This window comes from Poromitra crassiceps (assembly GCF_964638095.1).
Source record: "Poromitra crassiceps genome assembly, chromosome: 7".
In the NCBI taxonomy this organism is placed as follows: domain Eukaryota; kingdom Metazoa; phylum Chordata; class Actinopteri; order Beryciformes; family Melamphaidae; genus Poromitra; species Poromitra crassiceps.
This window is the reverse complement of record NC_139628.1, coordinates 58,745,064-58,767,475: the sequence shown is the minus strand read 5'-3', so window position 1 is coordinate 58,767,475 and position 22,412 is coordinate 58,745,064. Positions and strand designations below refer to the sequence as shown.

The 22,412-nt window shown below is 41.5% G+C and overlaps 1 protein-coding gene across 1 annotated transcript in view; it reads left to right on the top strand.

Annotated features, from left to right (window-relative positions):
• LOC310779798 (macrophage mannose receptor 1-like) overlaps positions 1–9,818 on the top strand; it is a 12,102-nt gene extending 2,284 nt beyond the window's left edge. The window contains exons 3-6 of the mRNA XM_083640299.1: positions 562–951; positions 5,910–6,251; positions 7,538–7,898; positions 8,625–9,818. Coding sequence (XP_083496425.1) covers positions 562–951; positions 5,910–6,251; positions 7,538–7,898; positions 8,625–8,634 — 1,103 coding nt within the window. The 3' untranslated portion in view covers positions 8,635–9,818. The remainder of the gene's footprint in view (positions 1–561; positions 952–5,909; positions 6,252–7,537; positions 7,899–8,624) is intronic.
• Positions 9,819–22,412: the final 12,594 nt, after the last annotated feature.

Below are 22,412 nucleotides of genomic sequence, written 5' to 3'. Positions count from 1 at the left end.
GCGTAACGCGTCATCATTCAGAAGCCACGCCCAAGATGGGGGAAAACAGAAACCCCCCCTCCAATCCTCGCGTTCTCCTATGTCACGTGCATGGTTGCGTGTTGCACAAAAAGATTGTATATATGGAAGATGAACACTCCAACTTACTTCTTCACAGCTAGATCCACATTTTTCTTCTTGCCAATTCTCAATGGCTTCCTGTTTTGCTCAGGAGTACAAAAAAACTTTAACTGGTGATTTTTTACATTTGTTGTCTGCGCAGCCCACCACACAACAGCTTTTAGCTATGTTTAATTCAAGGAAAATGACGCTGGTGTGTGGAAATGAACGGAGCTTTTCCCCCGTGATGGGCGTGGCCTATTTCATTTCTATGGCATAGACCCTATAATAAATATGGATGCAGCTACCATGACATCACCCATTGGTTTTTGGACTGCATGTTTTGTGGAGAGAAAACATCAAACTCAACAGATACTGCACAGTGCAAGCAACATGTGTGACCTGAGGACTTGTGATTCCTGTGCCGTCAACTCCAACACTGTGATGTTTTCTCTGTTTTAGGTCAGTGCCCCTCCTCCACATGTCAGCCACAGCAGGAGTATTACTTTATTAACGAACGTAAGACCTGGGATGATGCTCAGAGTTACTGCAGAGAGAAGCACACTGACCTGGCCACCATAGACAACATGGAGGACATGAACAGGCTGAGTGAATCTCAATCTGCAGGTGGTTATAAGAAACATACAGCCTGGTTTGGGCTCAGGTGGAAGAAAACAGATGATCGTGAGTGGCACTGGTCTCTGCCAGGGACAGAGTACAATGAAAGCGAGACTAACTGGAGTAGTGGTCGACCGTATAAAACTCGTCATACGAACTGTGTGCGGATGAGAACGCATGAAGGCTGGCATGATAGACACTGTACGCATCATCTATGGTTCATCTGCTACAATGGTAGGTGTATTTAATAACTATGTCCTTTCAGCCTGTCATCCTGTCTAAGCCCTGGTTCACACCATAGCCCTGGTTCACACCATAGCCCTGGTTCACACCATAGCCCTGGTTCACACCATAGCCCTGGTTCACACCATAGCAGAGCTGCCAGGTTTCACCAAAAGTTAGGAGAGGGACTTCGGGGGAAGGGAACTTCGGGGGGGTTGGGGGGGTTGGGGGGGGTGGCTGGAATGACATTTGAAGCCAGATTTAGCGAGGAATACTGTAAGCCTATCTCATTTTAAATTGACATGATTACACAGTTGTGAGGTTGGTTTTAACACATTCACTGCCAGCCGTTTTTTTTTACTGTAGGTAGGTTCTGCCAGAGGGTTTTTTTGAGGATTCTGGCTCATCTTTCAAGAGCTGAGGATTCTTTTCTGTTAGGATTTTGCGAACACACAATATCTCAAAAGAACTAATAGAATGTGTGCTTTCTCTGTCTAAAAGAGTTAGTTTGTAGAGTTAGTAGTTATGTAAGCATTAGCAGTTGAATACAGCATGGTTTCAGCGTCTGAAAATTTATTCAGAGATAAATGGCTTTTTGTGAAATTCGATAGAACAGTCACTTTAACCATTCATTTTTGGCATCAGTAAGACGTCAGACATCTAAACAATAGTTTTGAACAGTAATTTCCTCCATAACAGCAGGAAACACCCCTCTCTTTCAAACTCCTCCCTCCGTGTGTGTCTTCTTGGCTGCAGCGGCCGTGTCACAAGCGAGTTGCTGCTGCTGCTGTAACCTCGCGTCACCAGTCTCACTGCTTTGCTGCTGCTGTGCCTGTCTGCTGGCGGGGCCGCTCTTTGAGGAAGTCTGGATGGGCTCGCTCGCTTCGGTTGAGAGCTTTGATGAAGCTTTTGCGATTCTGGTCTTATTTATGCTGCGTGTTTCAAAGTGTGTTCCACCCGTAATCTATTATGCAAATTTGCAATCCCTCACCGCCAGCAATCAGCGCGAAAGCAAAAGCGTTTTCGCCAATCCATTTTCATGAGAATGGCTTCGAGGAAGCACACTGCTTTTTGCTTGCCTCTAGTCAGGAGAGCACTGTCGCCACTTAGTGGGTCGGTGGAATGGGTTGTACACGTTGGGTGGCTCCAATAATTTTATAGGAGACGTGGGGGGCGTTGATCCACGTCCCACCGTCAATTTTTTTTTTTTTTTTTTTAAGCCGAGATATCTCGTCTTTGGCAGTCAACGGTTGGATTCTGTAAGCCGAGATATCTCGTCTTGGGCAGTGAACGTGTTAACCATCAATATTTGCTCATTTTCTTATAATTTCCTTATCATTATGATATTGATTTCAACCATATCACCCAGCCCTGCTTTTGGTAGCCCCCCCTGGAAAAAATGCCTCAGCCGCCCCTGGAGGTCCATCTACAAAGTCATGCTAAACAACGAACAACATGATTGGTAGAATATGTCAGCAGCACGCTCTGGCTGGTTCAGCACCTGGGAGAGCTCCGTGGCCACAGCCAGGAGGGGAACATTGAGCCGGGCGCCCGAGGATGTGCCGATTACAAGTAGCCTATTGCTCAAATCAGTAGGCTATCTATCATCTGTCATCTGGTTCAATGCGCCAAAACTCTTCACTGCAAGATCATGATCAATAAACAAGACTGCACACGTTTTCTAGACACAGATTAAGCTTCAATTAATTTGATTAATTTAAGTCTTCATACTAGTCTGTTTATAGTAACATGGCCATTCTGAGCAGAACGACCAGACTTTCACAACAAAATGCATAATAAAAGCCAATATTCCAGGACATCGCCCTTCCAGGCCATAATATAGCAACGTTCCAATTATAATGCATAGTTCCAATGATGCCTACTCATTCATTTCCTCTCAGTAGCCTATTAAAGGATGAATTTATCCCACTTTGTATCATTAATAATCTCGATACGCTACACGCACGCTCGTATGCTACGTGCACTCGATTCCTAGGCTTGCCTCGCCCGCCCTGCAGCTCACCGAGCTGGTCCTGCAGCCTGTATACGCAGCTCACCGCTGCTGACATCACTGATGACATCATCAGTGGGACTCTTATGACATCAATGATGATGTCCCATTGCTTTTATGACATCACAGATTATTTCGCAATGCCTCTGACATCAGTGGTGATGTCACAATTGTCTCGTGTGTGTGTGTGTGTGTGTGTGTGTGTGTGTGTTTTTATGACACAATTTATGACACTGATGATCATAGTTGAAAGAAGGTAGAGCCTGCACACTTACTCACAATGCCAAAAAAGTTTAATTCAAAAAACAAACGTTTTCGATCCACACTGGATCTTCGTCAGGTCAGCAATGATTGGTGGATGAAGAATGCCCATATATATAGTACACCACAAGCGCAGTCATAGGCTGATGGGCTCTATGCTGATAGGTGGGGGTGACACAATCACCACCTCACAGGGTGGAGCACATCCACACATAATTGATGCAATTAACCATGTAAAAAAGCCCAGGGAAATACATAATAAAGTGAAACAAAGTGGGCTTAAAAGGGAGAACAATATACAAACAACAATATAGAACTAATGCAAATAACACCAATTAAAATCTACATTACACCATGATACATAAAATAAAGGTAGTAGTGGAAGTTTTGAATAGAAAAATAGAATAATATGGAAAAAGGTTTAATTTTATAAATGTTTTAAAAGGGGGGGTAAATATATATTATACGTATCTAGATGGTTCAAGGCCCAATAAATACATAAATAAATAAATAAACCGAACACTAGAGAAGACATTAGGAAACATCACTGATCACTGATGATCATAGTGGCACAGACAGTAAGACAGACAAACAAACAAACAGACAGAGCCCTAGCTCCCTTTTATATCTTAGAGACTAGACTAGAAGATGGGCAATAGAGAGAGAGAGAGAGAGAGAGAGAGAGAGAAGGCAATTTGTGATTCTGGCGTGTGAAATAGCAAGTGTGGTGTGTGAAGAGGTTAAATTGTGTGACTCTGATGCTCAAAGGGTGAGATTTGGCAGCTCTGCACGATAGGCATCTCAGAAGCAGCACTGAAGCAGCACTGAAGCAGCGCTTCACGGAAGCTTTGAGCAGGAACCTTGTCATTCACACCAGAAACACTCTGCCTGGCTGCTGGAGTGCAGTGCGCTGCCCGGTTGAAAAATAGAACAGAAGCTGAAAGTATCGCTGCAGCACGTGTGCAGGGTAGCTTCGGCGTGGCGTGCGGCTGGTGTGATCGGTCTGGCCTGTTAAAGGAGAATTTCGGTTTTTTACACCACGGTCCTCATTTCCAGGTTAAAATATGATGTTTTACTCACCGAAATAGTTTGGCTTCATTCGGATGCCCACGGAAGATTTTGAGCTCCGAGTAGTCTCCTCAAACAGGCTATAACGAGAGCCTGCGGCCAGCGTGGGGCATGCTGGACGGGAGTGCACGCGCTCTCTAAATTACACTTTTTCTGTCAGATCACGGTTCATTATGGTTGTAAATATAATTATTTAGCTAATAGCTAGAAGCTAAGCTAACAACAACACAGCAGTCAGCGTTGATCTGCCCCGGATGGGGTTACAGTGCGTATCTTCCCCCTTCTGTGGTTTCTCTGAAGAAGGTTTCACAGAGGGGGAAGATGGGCACTGTAACCCCATCCGGGGCAGATCAACGCTGACTGCTGTGTTGTTGTTAGCTTAGCTTCTAGCTATTAGCTAAATAATTATATTTACAACCATAATGAACCGTGATCTGAGAGAAAAAGTGTCATTTAGAGAGCGCGTGCACTCCCGTCCAGCATGCCCCACGCTGGCCGCAGGCTCTCGTTATAGCCTGTTTGAGGAGACTACTCGGAGCTCAAAATCTTCCGTGGGCATCCGAATGAAGCCAAACTATTTCGGTGAGTAAAACATCATATTTTAACCTGGAAATGAGGACCGTGGTGTAAAAAAACGAAATTCTCCTTTAACAAGGATGCTGAAATGAAAGTGCTTCCGTGCTGTGTTGCTACAGCGCTGCTTCAGCGTGGGATTGGCATATGGTGTGTTAGCGCTGTAAGGGTGCGTTCCGATTGGCAGGTAATTCCCAGTGAAGTGGACTGCACAGGATGTTCGAAGGCTTGTCATCAGCCCCATTCCTATCGCTGATAATGACCTACTGGCCTGCTAGTAGTTGGGAATAGCTGTTATCACACAACTTTATATTTAGACAAATAAAACAACTTAGGGTTATGGGTTTAGGGTTAGGGGTTTAGGGTTTAGGGTTAGGGTTAGGGTTAGGTTTAGGGTTAGGTTTAGGTTTAGGGTTAGGAAAAAATAACAAAAAGCGTTAAAATATGATTTACACATGAAATGTAGACCTATGGCTGATGACGAATCGCTGACCGATATGAATGGAGTGATAAGACGCTGCAACACAGATTGAATGGGGTGATAATTACCAGATCGGGTGCACAGCCAGCCTGCAGCCCACATTGCTGGGCAGGGAACTATACCTGCCGATCAGAACGCACCCGCTCTATTGATGACATATGGATGACATATGCATCTCTTCATACATTTACTTAAAGTCATACTGTACTGTATAACTGTTGAGAGAGTTGGCACCAAGTCACATGAGCTTACTACAAACATATCAATATACGAAAGTCATTCAATCTCTAAGTATAAGTATAAAAGTCTTTGAGTGAGACAAATCTGTGGTGGTGACATCATTTCATTGGTTTTTGATCCAGATGATTGAATTTGAATTACGTTTAATTTACTGGGAGTACCACATTCTGCCTGTGGCGGAGCTGTCCAAGATATCGACACAGAAGTGTTTCTAGAACTCAAACTGCATTGGAGACAAGTGAAATGATCTCATCCCATCTGACAGTTTGTTTGTTTGTGGTTTGTGGTTTTGTAATATGGATGTTTCAAAGTGAACAAGGTATGTTCTCTGCACAGGAACAAACACAGACAACTTCCATTTGATCAAAGAGAAAAAGACCTGGAGAAAGGCTCAGGACTACTGCAGAGAACACCACACAGACCTGATCAGTGGGACTCAGACTTCTGACCAAACGCTAATAGATGAGATGAACCGTCATGGTCCAGCTAACTATTGGATCGGCCTGTTCAGAGACTCCTGGAAGTGGTCAGATGGGAGCAAATCTTCATTCAGATACTGGAATCCAAAGACGACTGAACATTTTGTGGGAGACCACGACAGATGTGGCAGGGCCTGGCCTCATGGCACATGGAGACGTTTCATATGTAATGAAAAGAAGCCCTTCTTCTGCTATCATGGTGAGTTTGGTCCAAAAAGACGTTAACCAGCACATCTCTATGCATTGCCCCTGTCAGAGTAGCGGGCTGCTGGGAACAGTCCAACATCCCAGTTCAATTTCTCAACACCGCTTCCCAACTCAGCCGCTCCGTCTCTGGACTCGTGCTCGTCAGTCTGTCATCTCAATGTCTCATGCTGCCTTCAAGTCGGCTCGTGTTTACCGTGAATACAACATAAATCCACTGGAATGGCCTCACGTGGTATTCATGTATGTTGTATGTAGTTGTATGTAGTATGTAAACAGCGACTAGAAGGTCGCATCAGTCCAGGCATTTATTATCTCCCACCAGTGGTTCTTAGTCCATCACTCTAGGAACGTGATTGGCTCATTCTGTCCTAGACTCTCCTCTGGTAGGCTGCCAGCCAAGTCAGTCAATTCATCGCAGGCCACCATGTCAGTCCTCTACTGATTACAGTCTTTCACCCACGTGACAAGAAGACATTGAATTACTCCATGTGTTTTGTATTTCTTTCAATTGTGGATTTATCCAGTCAATCCCACGGTTGATTGAGGTTTCTGGACATGTTCTGGGTGTCATTACATGTACAAGACATAGGATAAATCAGTTTGCTGATATATTAGCTAAGGATGCACGATATATTGACAATCATATCGGTATCGGTCCGATGAGCAAATATATCGGTACACATATAGATGTGAGTTACCGGTAAACTGCACTTCAAGCTACATGTATACACTTGCTACAAGTTGTTAGCCTAAACCATCCAGATCACATTAACCCATTGATACCTGATGCAGCATTTGCGTGTATATCCCTCATTTGTGTGTGTATCCCTTTAAGATGGCGAACCGCGTGACGCGGTTCGCCATCTTAAAGGGATACACACACAAATGCTGCATCAGGTATCAATGGGTTAACGCAGAATGAAACAGAAGGTGAGTTCACGTGATCTAGATGGTTCACCAGGCTAACAAGTTGTAAAAAATACCCTAAAGCTAATACTGTTGGTCTTTTTTATTTTGGCCCTGTAACTTGCTGAGAGAAAACAAGTAAATGTAGGATTTGGGCTTTTGCAAATGTTTTTGAAATATAGAAAGACGTTGCTTTTTTCAAATTCAGTGTTTAGTCTTCAGTAGTATGTACAAAAGAGGATCTGACGAATACAATTCTGCCAGACATTGAATAGGCTACTTGTACTTTTTTGGCATGGAAATGGTCAAATTTAAAGACATTGAACAACAGCACAAAATATCACATCGAGTTCACAATTTCCTCCCCTACAGCTAGAGTGATGCTGATCCGTGAGAAGAAGACCTGGGATGAGGCCTTTCATTACTGCAGAGAGAAACACTATAACCTGGTCTCCATCCACGATTCTGTTATCCAGAATCTAGTCCAAGAAACAGTCAAGATGGCCGACACTCCCCATGTGTGGCTGGGAATGCACTACACCTGCACTCTGGACTTCTGGTACTGGACTTCTGGTCCTGGACTTCTGGTTCATAACAACACAATCTCCTACCAGAACTGGGCCCCGGGGAACGGGACCGGAGATTGTGGGGCGGCTGCAGCCATGGAGAAAGGAGGAGGGCAGTGGGTCAGTCTGCCTGATGATCAGAAGTTCAACTTCATCTGCAGCAAAGGGTAAGTGTTTATCCAACCTAAAACTCTGGTGATCTACCTTATCATTTCTGGAGCCATTTTGTTTTGTGGTGTATTTTTCTTAACCCCTTTGCTAACTGGACAAATGTAGCCTACAATGTGGCATCACATCAAAATATTTCCAGCACAGCTAGGAGTTTGATTGCAGAGAAAACTTTAAAGGTATACTATGCAACTTTTCATTAAGTAAAATGTTTTTTTTGTATCCTTATAGAAAAGTTTCCCCTCACAAACATCAGTTTGAGCCACACAATGCTGGCAGTGGGTTTATGTGGATAGACACAGCCCCCTGTGTGTATTTCCGTGGTTCGACATTGTTTTGCTGTGTTCTGTCTTTATGTGGTCGAGTGAGCTTGACAATGCATAGGGAGAGAGAGTGCCAGAAAACCATTGAAACGCAGGGGTTAAAGTTTTTTTCTAATAGTTTCACATCAGTATATAAATGGGAGCTAGGGCTCTGTCTGTTTCTGTTTCTCTGTCCCACTGTGATGTCATAAATCCCACGGTGACATCATCAGTGATGTCATAAATCCACTGTGACATCATCAGTGATGTGCCTCCACCTGAAAACGTCCCGGACACAGCCAAACAAATGTAAACAGCACCAAAATCAGGCAGGGGGCAGCATCTGTCCATAAACACACTAACTGAACAGTAGAAAGAGAATGACACTTACACTTTTTCTTCTGTCTCTCTTTTCTGATTCAGGATCATCTGAACTATCTTCCGTGTCCACCTTCATGCCAGATCACTACAGCCGTTGTCCCACTCCCATTCAACTGTTAATAATGATTATTTGTTTTCTTTTCAGGTGTAAGTTTGAATTTGTCTTTTGGGGTTCATTTGTTTATCCCGATATACACACATATAGGTGTAATAGGTGCAGGTAATTTGAGTGATTTGGTTCACGTGATTTGATCATGGTTAATAATTATATTTTCATAAAACAAAATGTTTTACTTTTAGACACATAGCAGATTAAAATACTCATAACTTTTGATCTGAGAGAGCTATCTCAGTCATTCAAAAAGTTATATATTGGGAGACTTTCTTTATCTATGGAAATATCAACAAATTAAAATGTCAAATTTCCACCATGTGAAGGGTTTCTGCAGATCACCACACATATATAATGTATAATAGCCTAGTGTGTTAGTATTTCATGTGTGAATAAATATACTAAACCAGAGTATCACTGCAGTGTGCATAGCAATAGATCTATCACTTGTTTATAATGTTTTGTGACGTTTTTATGATGGTTTTAATGTTGATGGTTGTCTGCACCAGTGGCTGGTGGCTCCTGCTTTACATTACTGGCTTTCCTTGGGAAGCTAAGCAGGTCTGGCCTAGGATACTCCTTGGATGGGAGACTGGTGCTGGAAGTGGTGTTGGAGGACCAGTAGGAGTTGCTCTTCCCCTTTGGTCTGCTGAATAATCTGATTTGATGAATAATCTCCCCAATGCCCCAGGGCAGAGACAGGGACTCTGCTCTGGGAGTGAGCACCGTCCTTCGGATGAGACGTTAAACTGAGGTCCTGACTCTCTGTGTGATCATTAAAGATCCCATCGGCACTCTTTGCGAGAGTAGGGGTGTAACCCCGGTGCCCTGGTTAAATTCCCACACAGGCCTTCCTTCAATCTTGGCCACCTAATCATTCCTTGTTACTTAATTGGCACATTCAGACCCCAACTCTCCACCATTATAGCTTATATTATATCACCCAGGTGGGTGCTACACATCGGTGGTGGATGAGTTGAGTTCCTTCCCCCTCCCTTCCCTGATATGTGAAGCGCTTTGAGTGTCTTGAAATCCAATCAATTATCATTATTATTCATGTAAAATCACAATTCTGAATCATTAATGTTTGAATTCCTATGTAACCAATACATTGATTTATCTGATGCTGATTAAACAATTAAATAAACCATATTGGTCAGGGTCCTCTCTTGTTTCTGGCTTGACTACACATCTTGTGTGAAACATTTTCATAACTGGTGTCTAGAGTGGAAATAGTCTTTCTACAGAGACGAGGTTAGCGTGCAGCGGAGCAAGGGTCAACTGGAAAACACTGAGCGATGTTAAGGATGATGCCATAACCACTGATGATGTCATTTCATGCACCACAATCGTCAAGTGATGTCATACCCACTGATGATGTGGATGACGTGGCATGAGTTGACATAAGTGTAGTCACAACCCCCCCCCCCCCCAAAAAACAAACAAACAAACAAAACAAGACAAAACCAGACAAAATACAAAAAAGTGCGGTCATGGTTCATCGTCGCACAAAATTTGAGTGCATGCAAGATTTCTAGTTATCATTATAAGAATGTTTTCTTCTGTGTGTGTGTGTGTGTGTGTGTGTGTGTGTGTGTGTGTGTGTGTGTGTGCATGTGTGCATGTGTGCACGTGTGTGTGTGTGTGTGTGCGTGCGTGCGTGCGTGCGTGTGTGTGTGTGCATGCGTGCATGTGTGTGTGTCCATGGCATCACTGAAAACATGCCAGTGGTGCCCAACCAACCAGTAGATCAAGAGATCGGTAGATTTCCAAATCATTTTTGCATGAGTGTAACTTTGTGGTGTCAGTGTGTCACATTCAGCCAGTCAGTCATGCATGTTTCTGTTGTTGTTGTCACATACTGAACAATAGGAATGCAGGGCAGGCATTCCATAGCGAACGTCATGTCTGATGAGCATCAGTCAACTTCCCTGAAAGAATTATGACCTCGCCTGTTTTTATGCGAAATTTATGAGCATTAAAATTCTGAGTGGAAACACCAGAAAATTTGATAAAACCTCAAAATATCGCAAAAGAGTTTTCACGCTTGAGGGAGGCGGAAAAGTACGGTGTACCGATAAAAGGAAATGCGATAAATGCAGTGGAAACAGCTTTAGCAAATTAACCAAACTCCATTCAAAAACATGCAGTTTTAACAGAGGAAGACAGCGGGATAACAGGTGACTCACATCCAGACTTGAAGAGTGGCATCTGATAATGCATTTTACGTACCTCTGTATAATCAAGAACCGTTAAGTAACAACGGTATATGCACGTGTAACGTTAGCAGAGGGTTAGGGTTACAGCAGTGCGCTCTCCATCACCAAGCATTCCACATCATGATTTCCTCCACTTTAGTCTTAATATCAGGTTAGGATGTTTTCTCTTACCTCACGTTTATTCAGGGAATTTCCCACTGCAGTCAAGCCAGCCCACACCTCGGAAAGCTCAGTCATTCTAGCCCACACTCTAGCCCACACTTGTTTTGTGGTGCGTGTATATACTAGGCATTACGGTAAAAGCATGCGCGAACTGATTTCAAAATAAAAGCGCACTCCCAGAACAAATCTATACTAATTAAATGTTCTAATTTTTACATATTATAATTACAATTGCACGCTATGAGAGTTGATGTACAATTTCAAAGTAAAAGCCTACTTTTTTTTTCTTTTCACTGTTTTCTGAACATTCAAATGGATAGTTCAAGGAAACTGCCTGTTATTAAAAAATAATTATACTTCAGACTGAGAGTACTCAACCCCAGGGTGTCATCCAGACAATTTCATAACAATCTGATGTAGCATTTCACAATAAAAGCCTTCTAAATATTGATTTTTCACTGCATTACATGTACATTTGGAGGAATATTGATAGAAAACTACCTGTTATTATTGAACCATTTCACTTCACACTCATAGTACTCCACCCCGGGGCGTCACCCAGAAAATTTCATAACAATCTGATGTAGCATTTCAGAATAAAAGCCTATTGATTTTTCACTGCATTACATGTACATTTGAAGGAATATTGATAGAAAACTACCTGTTATTATTGAACCATTCCACTTCACACTCATAGTACTTCACCCCGGGGCGTCACCCAGAAAATTTCATAACAATCTGATGTAGCATTTCAGAATAAAAGCCTTCTAACTATTCATATTTCACTGCATCACATGTACATTTGGAGGAATATTGATAGAAAACTACCTGTTATTATTGAACCATTCCACTTCAGACTCATAGTACCTCATAGTACTATGAGTGTGAAGTGGAATGGTTCAATAATAACAGGTAGTTTTCTATCAATATTCCTCCAAATGTACATGTGATGCAGTGAAATATGAATAGTTAGAAGGCTTTTATTCTGAAATGCTACATCAGATTGTTATGAAATTTTCTGGGTGACGCCCGGTGTGGAGTACTATGAGTGTGAAGTGGAATGGTTCAATAATAACAGGTAGTTTTCTAGCAATATTCCTCCAAATGTACATGTGATGCAGTGAAATATGAATAGTTAGAAGGCTTTTATTCTGAAATGCTACATCAGATTGTTATGAAATTTTCTGGGTGACGCCCCGGGGTGGAGTACTATGAGTGTGAAGTGGAATGGTTCAATAATAACAGGTAGTTTTCTAGCAATATTCCTCCAAATGTACATGTGATGCAGTGAAATATGAATAGTTAGAAGGCTTTTATTCTGAAATGCTACATCAGATTATTATGAAATTTTCTGGGTGACGCCCCGGGGTGGAGTACTATGAGTGTGAAGTGGAATGGTTCAATAATAACAGGTAGTTTTCTATCAATATTCCTCCAAATGTACATGTGATGCAGTGAAATATGAATAGTTAGAAGGCTTTTATTCTGAAATGCTACATCAGATTGTTATGAAATTTTCTGGGTGACCCCCCGGGGTGGAGTACTATGAGTCTGAAGTGGAATGGTTCAATAATAACAGGTAGTTTTCTATCAATATTCCTCCAAATGTACATGTGATGCAGTGAAATATGAATAGTTAGAAGGCTTTTATTCTGAAATGCTACATCAGTTTGCTCTGAAAGTTTCTGGGTGAACCCCCGGGGTGAGGTACTATGAGTCTGAAGTGGAATTGTTCAATAATAACAGGTAGTTTTCTATCAATATTCCTCCAAATGTACATGTAATGCAGTGAAAAATCAATATTTAGAAGGCTTTTATTGTGAAATGCTACATCAGATTGTTATGAAATTGTCTGGATGACACCCTGGGGTTGAGTACTATCAGTCTGAAGTATAATTATTTTTTAATAACAGGCAGTTTCCTTGAACTATCCATTTGAATGTTCAGAAAACAGTGAAAAGAAAAAAAAAAGTAGGCTTTTACTTTGAAATTGTACATCAACTCTCATAGCGTGCAATTGTAATTATAATATGTAAAAATTAGAACATTTAATTAGTATAGATTTGTTCTGGGAGTGCGCTTTTATTTTGAAATCAGTTCGCGCATGCTTTTACCGTAATGCCTAGTATATACACGCACCACAAAACAAGTGTGGGCTAGAGTGTGGGCTAGAATGACTGAGCTTTCCGAGGTGTGGGCTGGCTTGACTGCAGTAATTTCCCTCATTTTAGGGTTTGAGTGGCTTCTGGCAATGTGTCAATGAATTGCCCCTCCTCTTCACCATTCCTGATATTAAGCATAACGGTAGTGGGTGAAAACGTGCAAAATATCGCATTTCCTTTTCCCGACTTTCTGAAAATTTGATTAAAAGTTGCAATACCTTTGGCTGGAAACCCAGCTTGTGTGAGGTGTAAAAACATTGTGCACCCCTGCTCTACTATAGACTCTATAGAGCATAGCAGTAAATAATCTATTCTAGGGAGGGAAATGGGTTGGAGGCTAGATGAAATGTCGTAACGGTGTGTTTTTGTTTCATGTAGGTAGCCTACTCATACTTTGAAGATATTTAGTTTACTTCATCAGACTGTGTGGTGTGTCTTAAAAATTCCATTGGTCTACTGAGAACAGTTCCTCATTCTAAATGTCTAATCAGTTGCATGTCAAGTGAAGCAGCAAGTTGAACAACAAAGACAGTTCCTGCTCTGTGACACGAATCAGCCATCCAGCAATATAAAAGGAGCTGCGTCTTAAGATCACAGCACTGGATTCGTTGCCTCATTAGTAGCCAATTACACAGCAACAACAATTTAGCAGACAAACATTTCAGAGAGAACCTAAATGATGAAGATTGTTCTGCTACTCGTTTTCTTTGGATTTGCATCTACCAAACTACAGCACAAACGCATTGGCAGTATCGACCCTGAGCAAGATGAGGAAATGACGAGCCCAAAAGCTTGCGTGAACTACGAAAACACTGTAGTTCTCGATCAAGCCCAGACAACAATCAAAGCTACACAACAGAATCTGGTGAACAGGACTGAAGACCCAGAGAAAAGGCTAAATGAAAGCCACGTAAAATTAGAAGATTTAGAGATCAAATTCACCAACGTCTTGAAAGACATTGGAAGACTTAAGAATCAGAATGCACAACAGAATGCTGACATTGGATATACATGCATACTTACCTGTACAATACAGACACACCCACATGTATACATGCATACTTACCTGTAGCCTACAATACAGACACACCCACATGGGTGTGCCCTTATAGACACACCCACACGTATAGGCCTATCAAATCTATGTAAACCCATACATACTTACTTCTATACGGTATACATATACGGATGGAGTGAGTTGATACCTTCATCAGACCGATTAGCCAGATTTGGTCCAGCCAGAGCTACTTATGCGGAAGTGGCTTGGTGAGACAGGTGTCAGGAAGTTGGCATGATTTATTTGAATCATTTGACTTTCACATGCAGCACTTCATCAAACTGATCAACTGATCTGTTCTTTGATGAGAGCAGCTGACAACAGACAGGTTTGTTGTCAGACAAGTTTGTGTTGTGTTGTATGATTAATTATCCTCACAGGGAAACATTCAGACATCTTTTCTGTCCACGTGTTTCTGTCTCACATGTATAGCGCTGAACAGGCACGTGACATTTCCTGCCCCACAAGTGAGTTCCCCATTCATTTTCTCCAGGGACATTTTGAAAAATCCTTATATAACTTAAAATATGACTTAAAAAGACAACAATGGGGGGATGGGGTGGGGGTGGGGGTGTGGATGGGGTCAAATTGGAAACCCCCCCTCTTTATTTTTTGGTTTTGCTCCAACTGAAATGTTTTATGGTCACTCACGATTCAGTAGGTCACAGTGGTTGGGCTAGGGTTACACTACGTTCACACAGGGCACCTACGCCTTGCCTCAACCCACGCCTACGCCTACAGACCTTGAGCTGGGCGTGAACCTATCACACGCTTTTGCGATCACACTGCACGTCTATTCCACGTTCGTCTGAGCCGAGTCACAAGCGCCTCTCCTCACTCCCTGTGTGTGTGTGTGTGTGTGTGTGTGTGTGTGTGTGTGTGTGTGTGTGTTTTTATGACACAATTTATGACACTGATGATCATAGTGGCACAGACAGTAAGACAGACATACAAACAAACAGACAGACTGTGTGTGCGCGTGCGTGCGTGCATATATGTATATGTATATATATATATATATATTTAGAACACGGCTCTCTTGAATACTCGATTCTGATTGGTCAATCAACAATATTCACCGGCCATTATTTCTCGACAACCGACCGCTGCTCTGCCACACCTGGATTAATCAGTTGACAAGAGCTTTTTGTCAGCAAGACACTACTAATTAGGCCAACCAGTTGCAGCTGTGGTGTCTTGTGTGCCAATTACGAATGAAACCGCTTTGTCGTTGAAAACACTATTAAAAAATCTATTTGAATAATTATTTTTGTCAGATTATTGAATGATTTAGTTGTAGGCCGTGTTCTAAGCGGGATAATGTATATTGAGGCGGTGATTACTGGGAAATAATGACCTTCAGGTGAACGATTAAGCCCTCCGCTGGCGCGTCGGGCTCAATCCACCTGTCGGTCATTATTTCCCCCGTAATCACCGCCTCAATATACATTATCCCTTACATATATATATATATATATATATATATATATATATATATATATATATATATATATATATATATATATAAGATACTACTGTAGACGACACATTGTCTTCATTCATCTAGCCAATCTCTATTAAAGCAGATCCTCAATCTTCAACACACATACCTGATTGGCCAACAAAATGTGCGATAGAAAGGTATAACAAAGAGGTATAATAGAGAGGTATACAATAATAAGGTGTTGTCGTGTTTCTAAATCAGGCCTTCACAAACAAGAGCACAAATCAATGCAAGATAAAATAGTGCAAACTGGAGGGAGACTGAGGATTTGACTGAAAAACAAAAAGCAAAAATGAAATATTATTACCAGGGAGAGAAATTGATTGGAGCTATAGGCAAGAATAGATGGGGTACTGTATTGACATGAGGCTAAGTGGCACTGTTCTTTTATTTCAGACTCTTATTTTGAAGATATGTGTGGTGTGTGTTAAAAAAAACTCCATTGGACGACTGATAGTCAGTTCCTCATTCTACATGTGATGCAAAAAGTGGAATGATAAATGTTAAGGTTGGTTTAGAGACAGGAGGGATTTCACCTTAAGCACAGCATTATTTATTTAGGAGTTCCTGCTTGGCACCAATCAGCCATCCAGCTTGATATAAAAGGAGCTGCTTCTTAAGATCACTGCACACTGGAAGAAGAATTGCCTCACAGTCAATTACACAGCGACAATTTAGCAGACAAACATTTCAGAGAGAACCTCCTGAACCTCCTGCACCTCTTTAACCTCCTGAACCTCCTGCACATCCTGCACCTCCTGGACCTCCTGAACCTCCTGAACCTCCTGAACCTCCTGCACCTCTTTAACCTCCTGCACATCCTGCACCTCCTGGACCTCCTGAACCTCCTGAACCTCCTGAACCTCCTGCACCTCCTGAACCTCCTGCACCTCCTGAACCTCCTGCACCTCCTGAACCTCCTGCACCTCCTGAACCTCCTGCACCTCCTGCACCTCCTGAACCTCCTGAACCTCCTGCACCTCCTGAACCTCCTGCACCTCCTGAACCTCCTGCACCTCCTGCACCTCCTGAACCTCCTGCACCTCCTGAACCTCCTGCACCTCCTGAACCTCCTGGACCTCCTGAACCTCCTGCACCTCCTGCACCTCCTGCACCTCCTGAACCTCCTGCACCTCCTGCACCTGGCATGATGAAGATTGTTCTGCTACTTGTTTGCTTTGGAGTTGCATCTTGCACACTAAATTACACATTGAATTGTTCTCTCGACCCGCCATACACGGCATCTCATTGTTTGAACTACTTAAACAGTTTTGTTCTCGAGAAGAGAACTGTAATACTAGAGAAAAAGCTAAATGAAAGCCAGTTTAGATTAGACAATTTAGAGACCAAATTCAGCAGTCTCTTGAATGAGGTGAAAGCTGACATGGAGAATCGGAGAGAGGACCTTTGAAGACTCAAGGATGCAGGTAAAGTTTACTAAAGTTGATTCATCATTATCAAATTATTTATATTTTTCTGACCTATATTTAATCATGGCACATTTGTTAATGACTGTATTGATAAGGCTTATAATGATGACGATAATGATGGGAAATATATAGTCTATCTATGATTGCTCATACTATGTTTATTTGCCTACCTTCTTTTTTTACCAATATTACTACATTCCCAGGGATTCTCTTCGTTGTCTATGTAAACACCGACTAGAAGGCCGCATCAGTCCAGGCATTTATTATCTCCCACCATCACCATAGTCCATCACTCTAGGAACGTGATTGGCTCATTCTGTCCTAGACTCTCCTCTGGTAGGCTGCCAGCCAAGTCAGTCAATTCATCGCAGGCCACCATGTCAGTCCTCTACTGATTACAGTCTTTCACCCTCGTGACAAGAAGACATTGAATTACTCCATGTGTTTTGTATTTCTTTCAATTGTGGATTTATCCAGTCAATCCCACGGTTGATTGAGGTTTCTGGACATGTTCTGGGTGTCATTACATGTACAAGACATGTGATATAATCAGTTTGCTGATATATTGGATGCACGATATATTGACAATCATATCGGTATCGGTCCGATGAGCAAATATATCGGTACACATATAGATGTGAGTTACCGGTAAACTGCACTTCAAGTTACATGTATACACTTGCTACAAGTTGTTAGCCTAAACCATCCAGATCACATTAACCCATTGATACCTGATGCAGCATTTGCGTGTATATCCCTCATTTGTGTGTGTATCCCTTTAAAGCAGCTACGAGCAACTTTTTCGATTGTTATTAAACAGTATAAATTTAATATCAATGCATCACATCTTACCTCTAATAGTCGACGAGACCAAAGCCGTGTGTATCTGAGATTGCTCCCTTAGGTGATTATTAAGTCTATAGTCTGTCTAAACTCGCGCCAACAGGGGGCTCTCTAGAGCGACCGGACCGGGTAACCCGGAAGTGAAACGCGGAAGTGAAACGCGGAAGTGAAAGGCAGCTGCCTTTTTACGCCGTTTGCGCTACCTAGCAACATAACATAAACAATGTGAACGCCACGCATACTCGCGGGAACATCTCTCGTTATATTCTAACAGGTTTTTTGGAAGTTATTTTGTGGTTATGGCCGAAGTGGCTGCTGCAAACCGTTTCATTTCAATTCCTGATCTGCCCTGGCTACAGACACACTAACACTGGCCGATTCACTCTGGGTTCAAGCGAGACTACTCTGCGTTGGTATCGTCGACTATTAGAGGTAAGATGTGATGCATTGATATTAAATTTATACTGTTTAATAACAATCGAAAAAGTTGCTCGTAGCTGCTTTAAGACGGCGAACCGCGTGACGCGGTTCACGGTTAATGATACGTTTAATTTGTTGGGATTTTGTGCTGTACAGCACAAAATCCCAACAAATTAAACGTATTGTTAATTCTAACTGGGCTATGTTAAAAAGTGACCCTAATTTAAGAACAGTTTTCCTTCAACCACCAGTCATAGCCTACAAACGAGCCCCTACTATAAAGGACACACTGGTACGCAGCTATCTCCCAGCACCCAAGGAAGACATGTGGCTTAAAAGACCCTCTGGTACATTCAAGTGTCACACATGTAATCACTGTTCGAATGTGACTCAGACAAAAACCTTCACTGACCTGAGAACTGGGAGAATATATAATCAGAGGGACTTCATTAATTGCAACACTACCCATATTGTTTACCGTCTCACCTGTCCATGTAACTGTTTCTATGTAGGACGCACAAAAAGACGTCTCAAGGATAGACTGTCAGAACATAAATATGCAATCCGAAAAAAGAATGAAGACTATCCCAGGCCAAACATTTCAAAGAGGCACATAACAGCAATGATTCTTTATTCAAGATGGAGGGCCTAGAATCAGTGAAGGAGACCATCAGAGGAGGAGACCGCTTACAGAGACTCCTTCAAAGGGAAACTTTTTGGATTTTTAAATTAGATGCAATGACACACCCGGGTCTTAATGAAGAGATTGATTATAGGCCTTTTCTATAAGGAGCGCTTTGTAAATCATGTTTTGCTAGATGCATTTTTTTCAGATGTTTGATTTAATTGTTAATTGTGTATTATTATTTCTATGAATGTACCATTACTGTATGTATGTATTTTCTTCTGCACATTAATTGTTTTCTTGATGTAGGGAACTGATGGATGCCTTGAGGAGGTGTGTCTTCCAGTGCATCCAGTGTGATTCAACACACCTGAACTCCCTCACCAATTAGGTTTGGGTGACACCCCAAACCAAGCACATTATTTCTGTCCAGCCTGTCTGTCCTCATTGTAACCCTGGTGAAGACCTTGTCGGTCGAAACCGGTCGGTTTTTTAATTGTTAATTGTTCTACATGTAAAGCCATGCAATAATAAAGGCTTTTTAACTTTAAATTAACTAGTTTTCCTTGCTCCACGTACGAGTGCCTGAAGCCTGCCTTTTGCTCCAATATGATGAACCCTTTCTTCAAGAGCACCTACGTTCATTTTCCTTGAGACACCAGAACAATCCTCAGAGCACACCACCACCTCTGTTCACAATTTGTTAATAATGATTATTTGTTTTCTTTTCAGGTGTAAGTTTGAATTTGTCTTTTGGGGTTCATTTGTTTATCCCGTTATACACACACCATTTGCAGGTAATTTGAGTGATTTGGTTCACGTGATTTGATCATGGTGAATAATTATATTTTCATAAAACAAAATGTTTTACTTTTAGACACATAGCAGATTAAAATACTCATAACTTTTGATCTGAGAGACCTATCTCAGTCATTCAAAAAGTTATATATTGGGAGACTTTCTAATCTATGGAAATATCAACAAATTAAAATGTAAAATTTCCACCAATTTGTGAAGGGTTTCTGCAGATCACCACACATAAATACTGTATAATAGCCTAGTGTGTTAGTATTTCATGTGTGAATAAATATACTAAACCAGAGTATCACTGCAGTGTGCATAGCAATAGATCTATCACTTGTTTATACTGTTTTGTGATGTTTTTATGATGGTTTTAATGTTGATGGTTGTCTGCACCAGTGGCTGGTGGCTCCTGCTTTACATTACTGGCTTTCCTTGGGAAGCTAAGCAGGTCTGGCCTAGGATACTCCTTGGATGGAAGACTGGTGCTGGAAGTGGTGTTGGAGGACCAGTAGGAGGTGCTCTTCCCCTCTGGTCTGAATGGTCTGATGAGTATTCTGCTCTGATGAATAATCTCCCCAATGCCCCAGGGCAGAGACAGGGACTCTGCTCTGTGAGTGAGCACCGTCCTTCGGATGAGACGTTAAACTGAGGTCCTGACTCTCTGTGTGATCACTAAAGATCCCATCGGCACTCTTTGCGAGAGTAGGGGTGTAACCCCGGTGCCCTGGTTAAATTCCCACACAGGCCTTCCTTCAATCTTGGCCACCTAATCATTCCTTGTTACTTAATTGGCACATTCAGACCCCAACTCTCCACCATTATAGCTGATTAGCTGGTGAGCGTTCTGGTGCAAACTGGCTGCCGTGCATCACCCAGGTGGGTGCTACACATCGGTGGTGGATGAGTTGAGTTCCTTCCCCCTCCCTGATATGTGAAGCGCTTTGAGTGTCTTGACATCCAATCAATTATCATTATTATTCATGTAAAATCACTATTAATAAATTACCTGACGAGATCAAAGAAAGTAAAAATCTTGTGCAATTCAAAAAAAAGTATAGAAACATTATTCTGGAGAAGTATAGACGTGATGGTACATAATCAGGACTTATGGGTCACTTGTATTTCCTGTAGTATGTTTGGTATTAGCTATGTATGTGTAATTATATGTATATCTGGTAGGTAGCCTATGTGTGTATAGGCATGTATGAATAATTAGTGCTATTTGTGTGTGTAAATCAATGCATGTATGTATCCATGTGTATGCATATGTACTGCATATCTTTACATATAACGTAAAGGAATAAGGGTAAGGGCATTTAATAAGCTAGCTAGCTTCAGCCCTAAAACCCTTTCGGTCAGCCTTATGTATCTTTTGTTTTGTTTTTCGTTTTTTTTTCTATTCTGTGAATATTCTTTTCTTTCTGATCGAAATAAACTAACTAACTAACTAACACTATTCTGAATCATTAATGTTTGAATTCCTATGTAACCAATACATTGATTTATCTGATGCTGATTAAACAATTAAATAAACCATATTGGTCAGGGTCCTCTCTTGTTTCTGGCTTGACTACACATCTTGTGTGAAACATTTTCATAACTGGTGTCTAGAGTGGAAATAGTCTTTCTACAGAGACGAGGTTAGCGTGCAGCGGTGCAAGGGTCAACTTGAAAACACTGAGCGATGTTAAGGATGATGCCATAACCACTGATGATGTCATTTCATGCACCACAATCGTCAAGTGATGTCATACCCACTGATGATGTGGATGACGTGGCATGAGTTGACATAAGTGTAGTCACAACCCCCCCTCCCCCCAAAAAACAAACAAACAAAACAAAACAAAGAGCATTGTTCACTTTGTATTGTTCACTGATTGTGCCGTATCTTATGTGTGGAGATCTGGGGTAATACATACAAGAGTAATTTACAACCATTGGTAATACTACAAAAGAGAGCAATAAGGATTGTCAACAATGTAGCATATCGGGATCATACAAACTCTCTTTTTTTACACTTAAATACACTGAAGTTAATGGATATGGTAAATTTCAAAACAGCTCAAATCATGTTTAAAGCCAGAAACAATGAACTGCCGGGGAATATACAGAAGATGTTCTCTGACAGAGAGGGAGGTTACAATTTAAGAGGGGAGCTCAATTTAAAGAAACTACTTATTCACACCACCTTGAAAAGTCAGTGCATCTCAATCTGTGGGGTAAATTTATGGAATGGTCTGGAGTTGGAACTCAAACAAAGCACCAACATGGTACAGTTTAAAAGGGTGTATAAAAGAAACATACTTAGGGGGTATAGAGTTGAGGAAGGGTTATGTTGATTATATTTTTATTTTTTTATTTTATATTTTATTTAAGTAATTTAGTGATCAGAGTAGATTGTCTATAGGATGCCAAATTCATACACGGTATTGTATGGGTATAGTTATGAGTGTATTATTAATAAGTATTATTTATAGATATATAGTAGATAG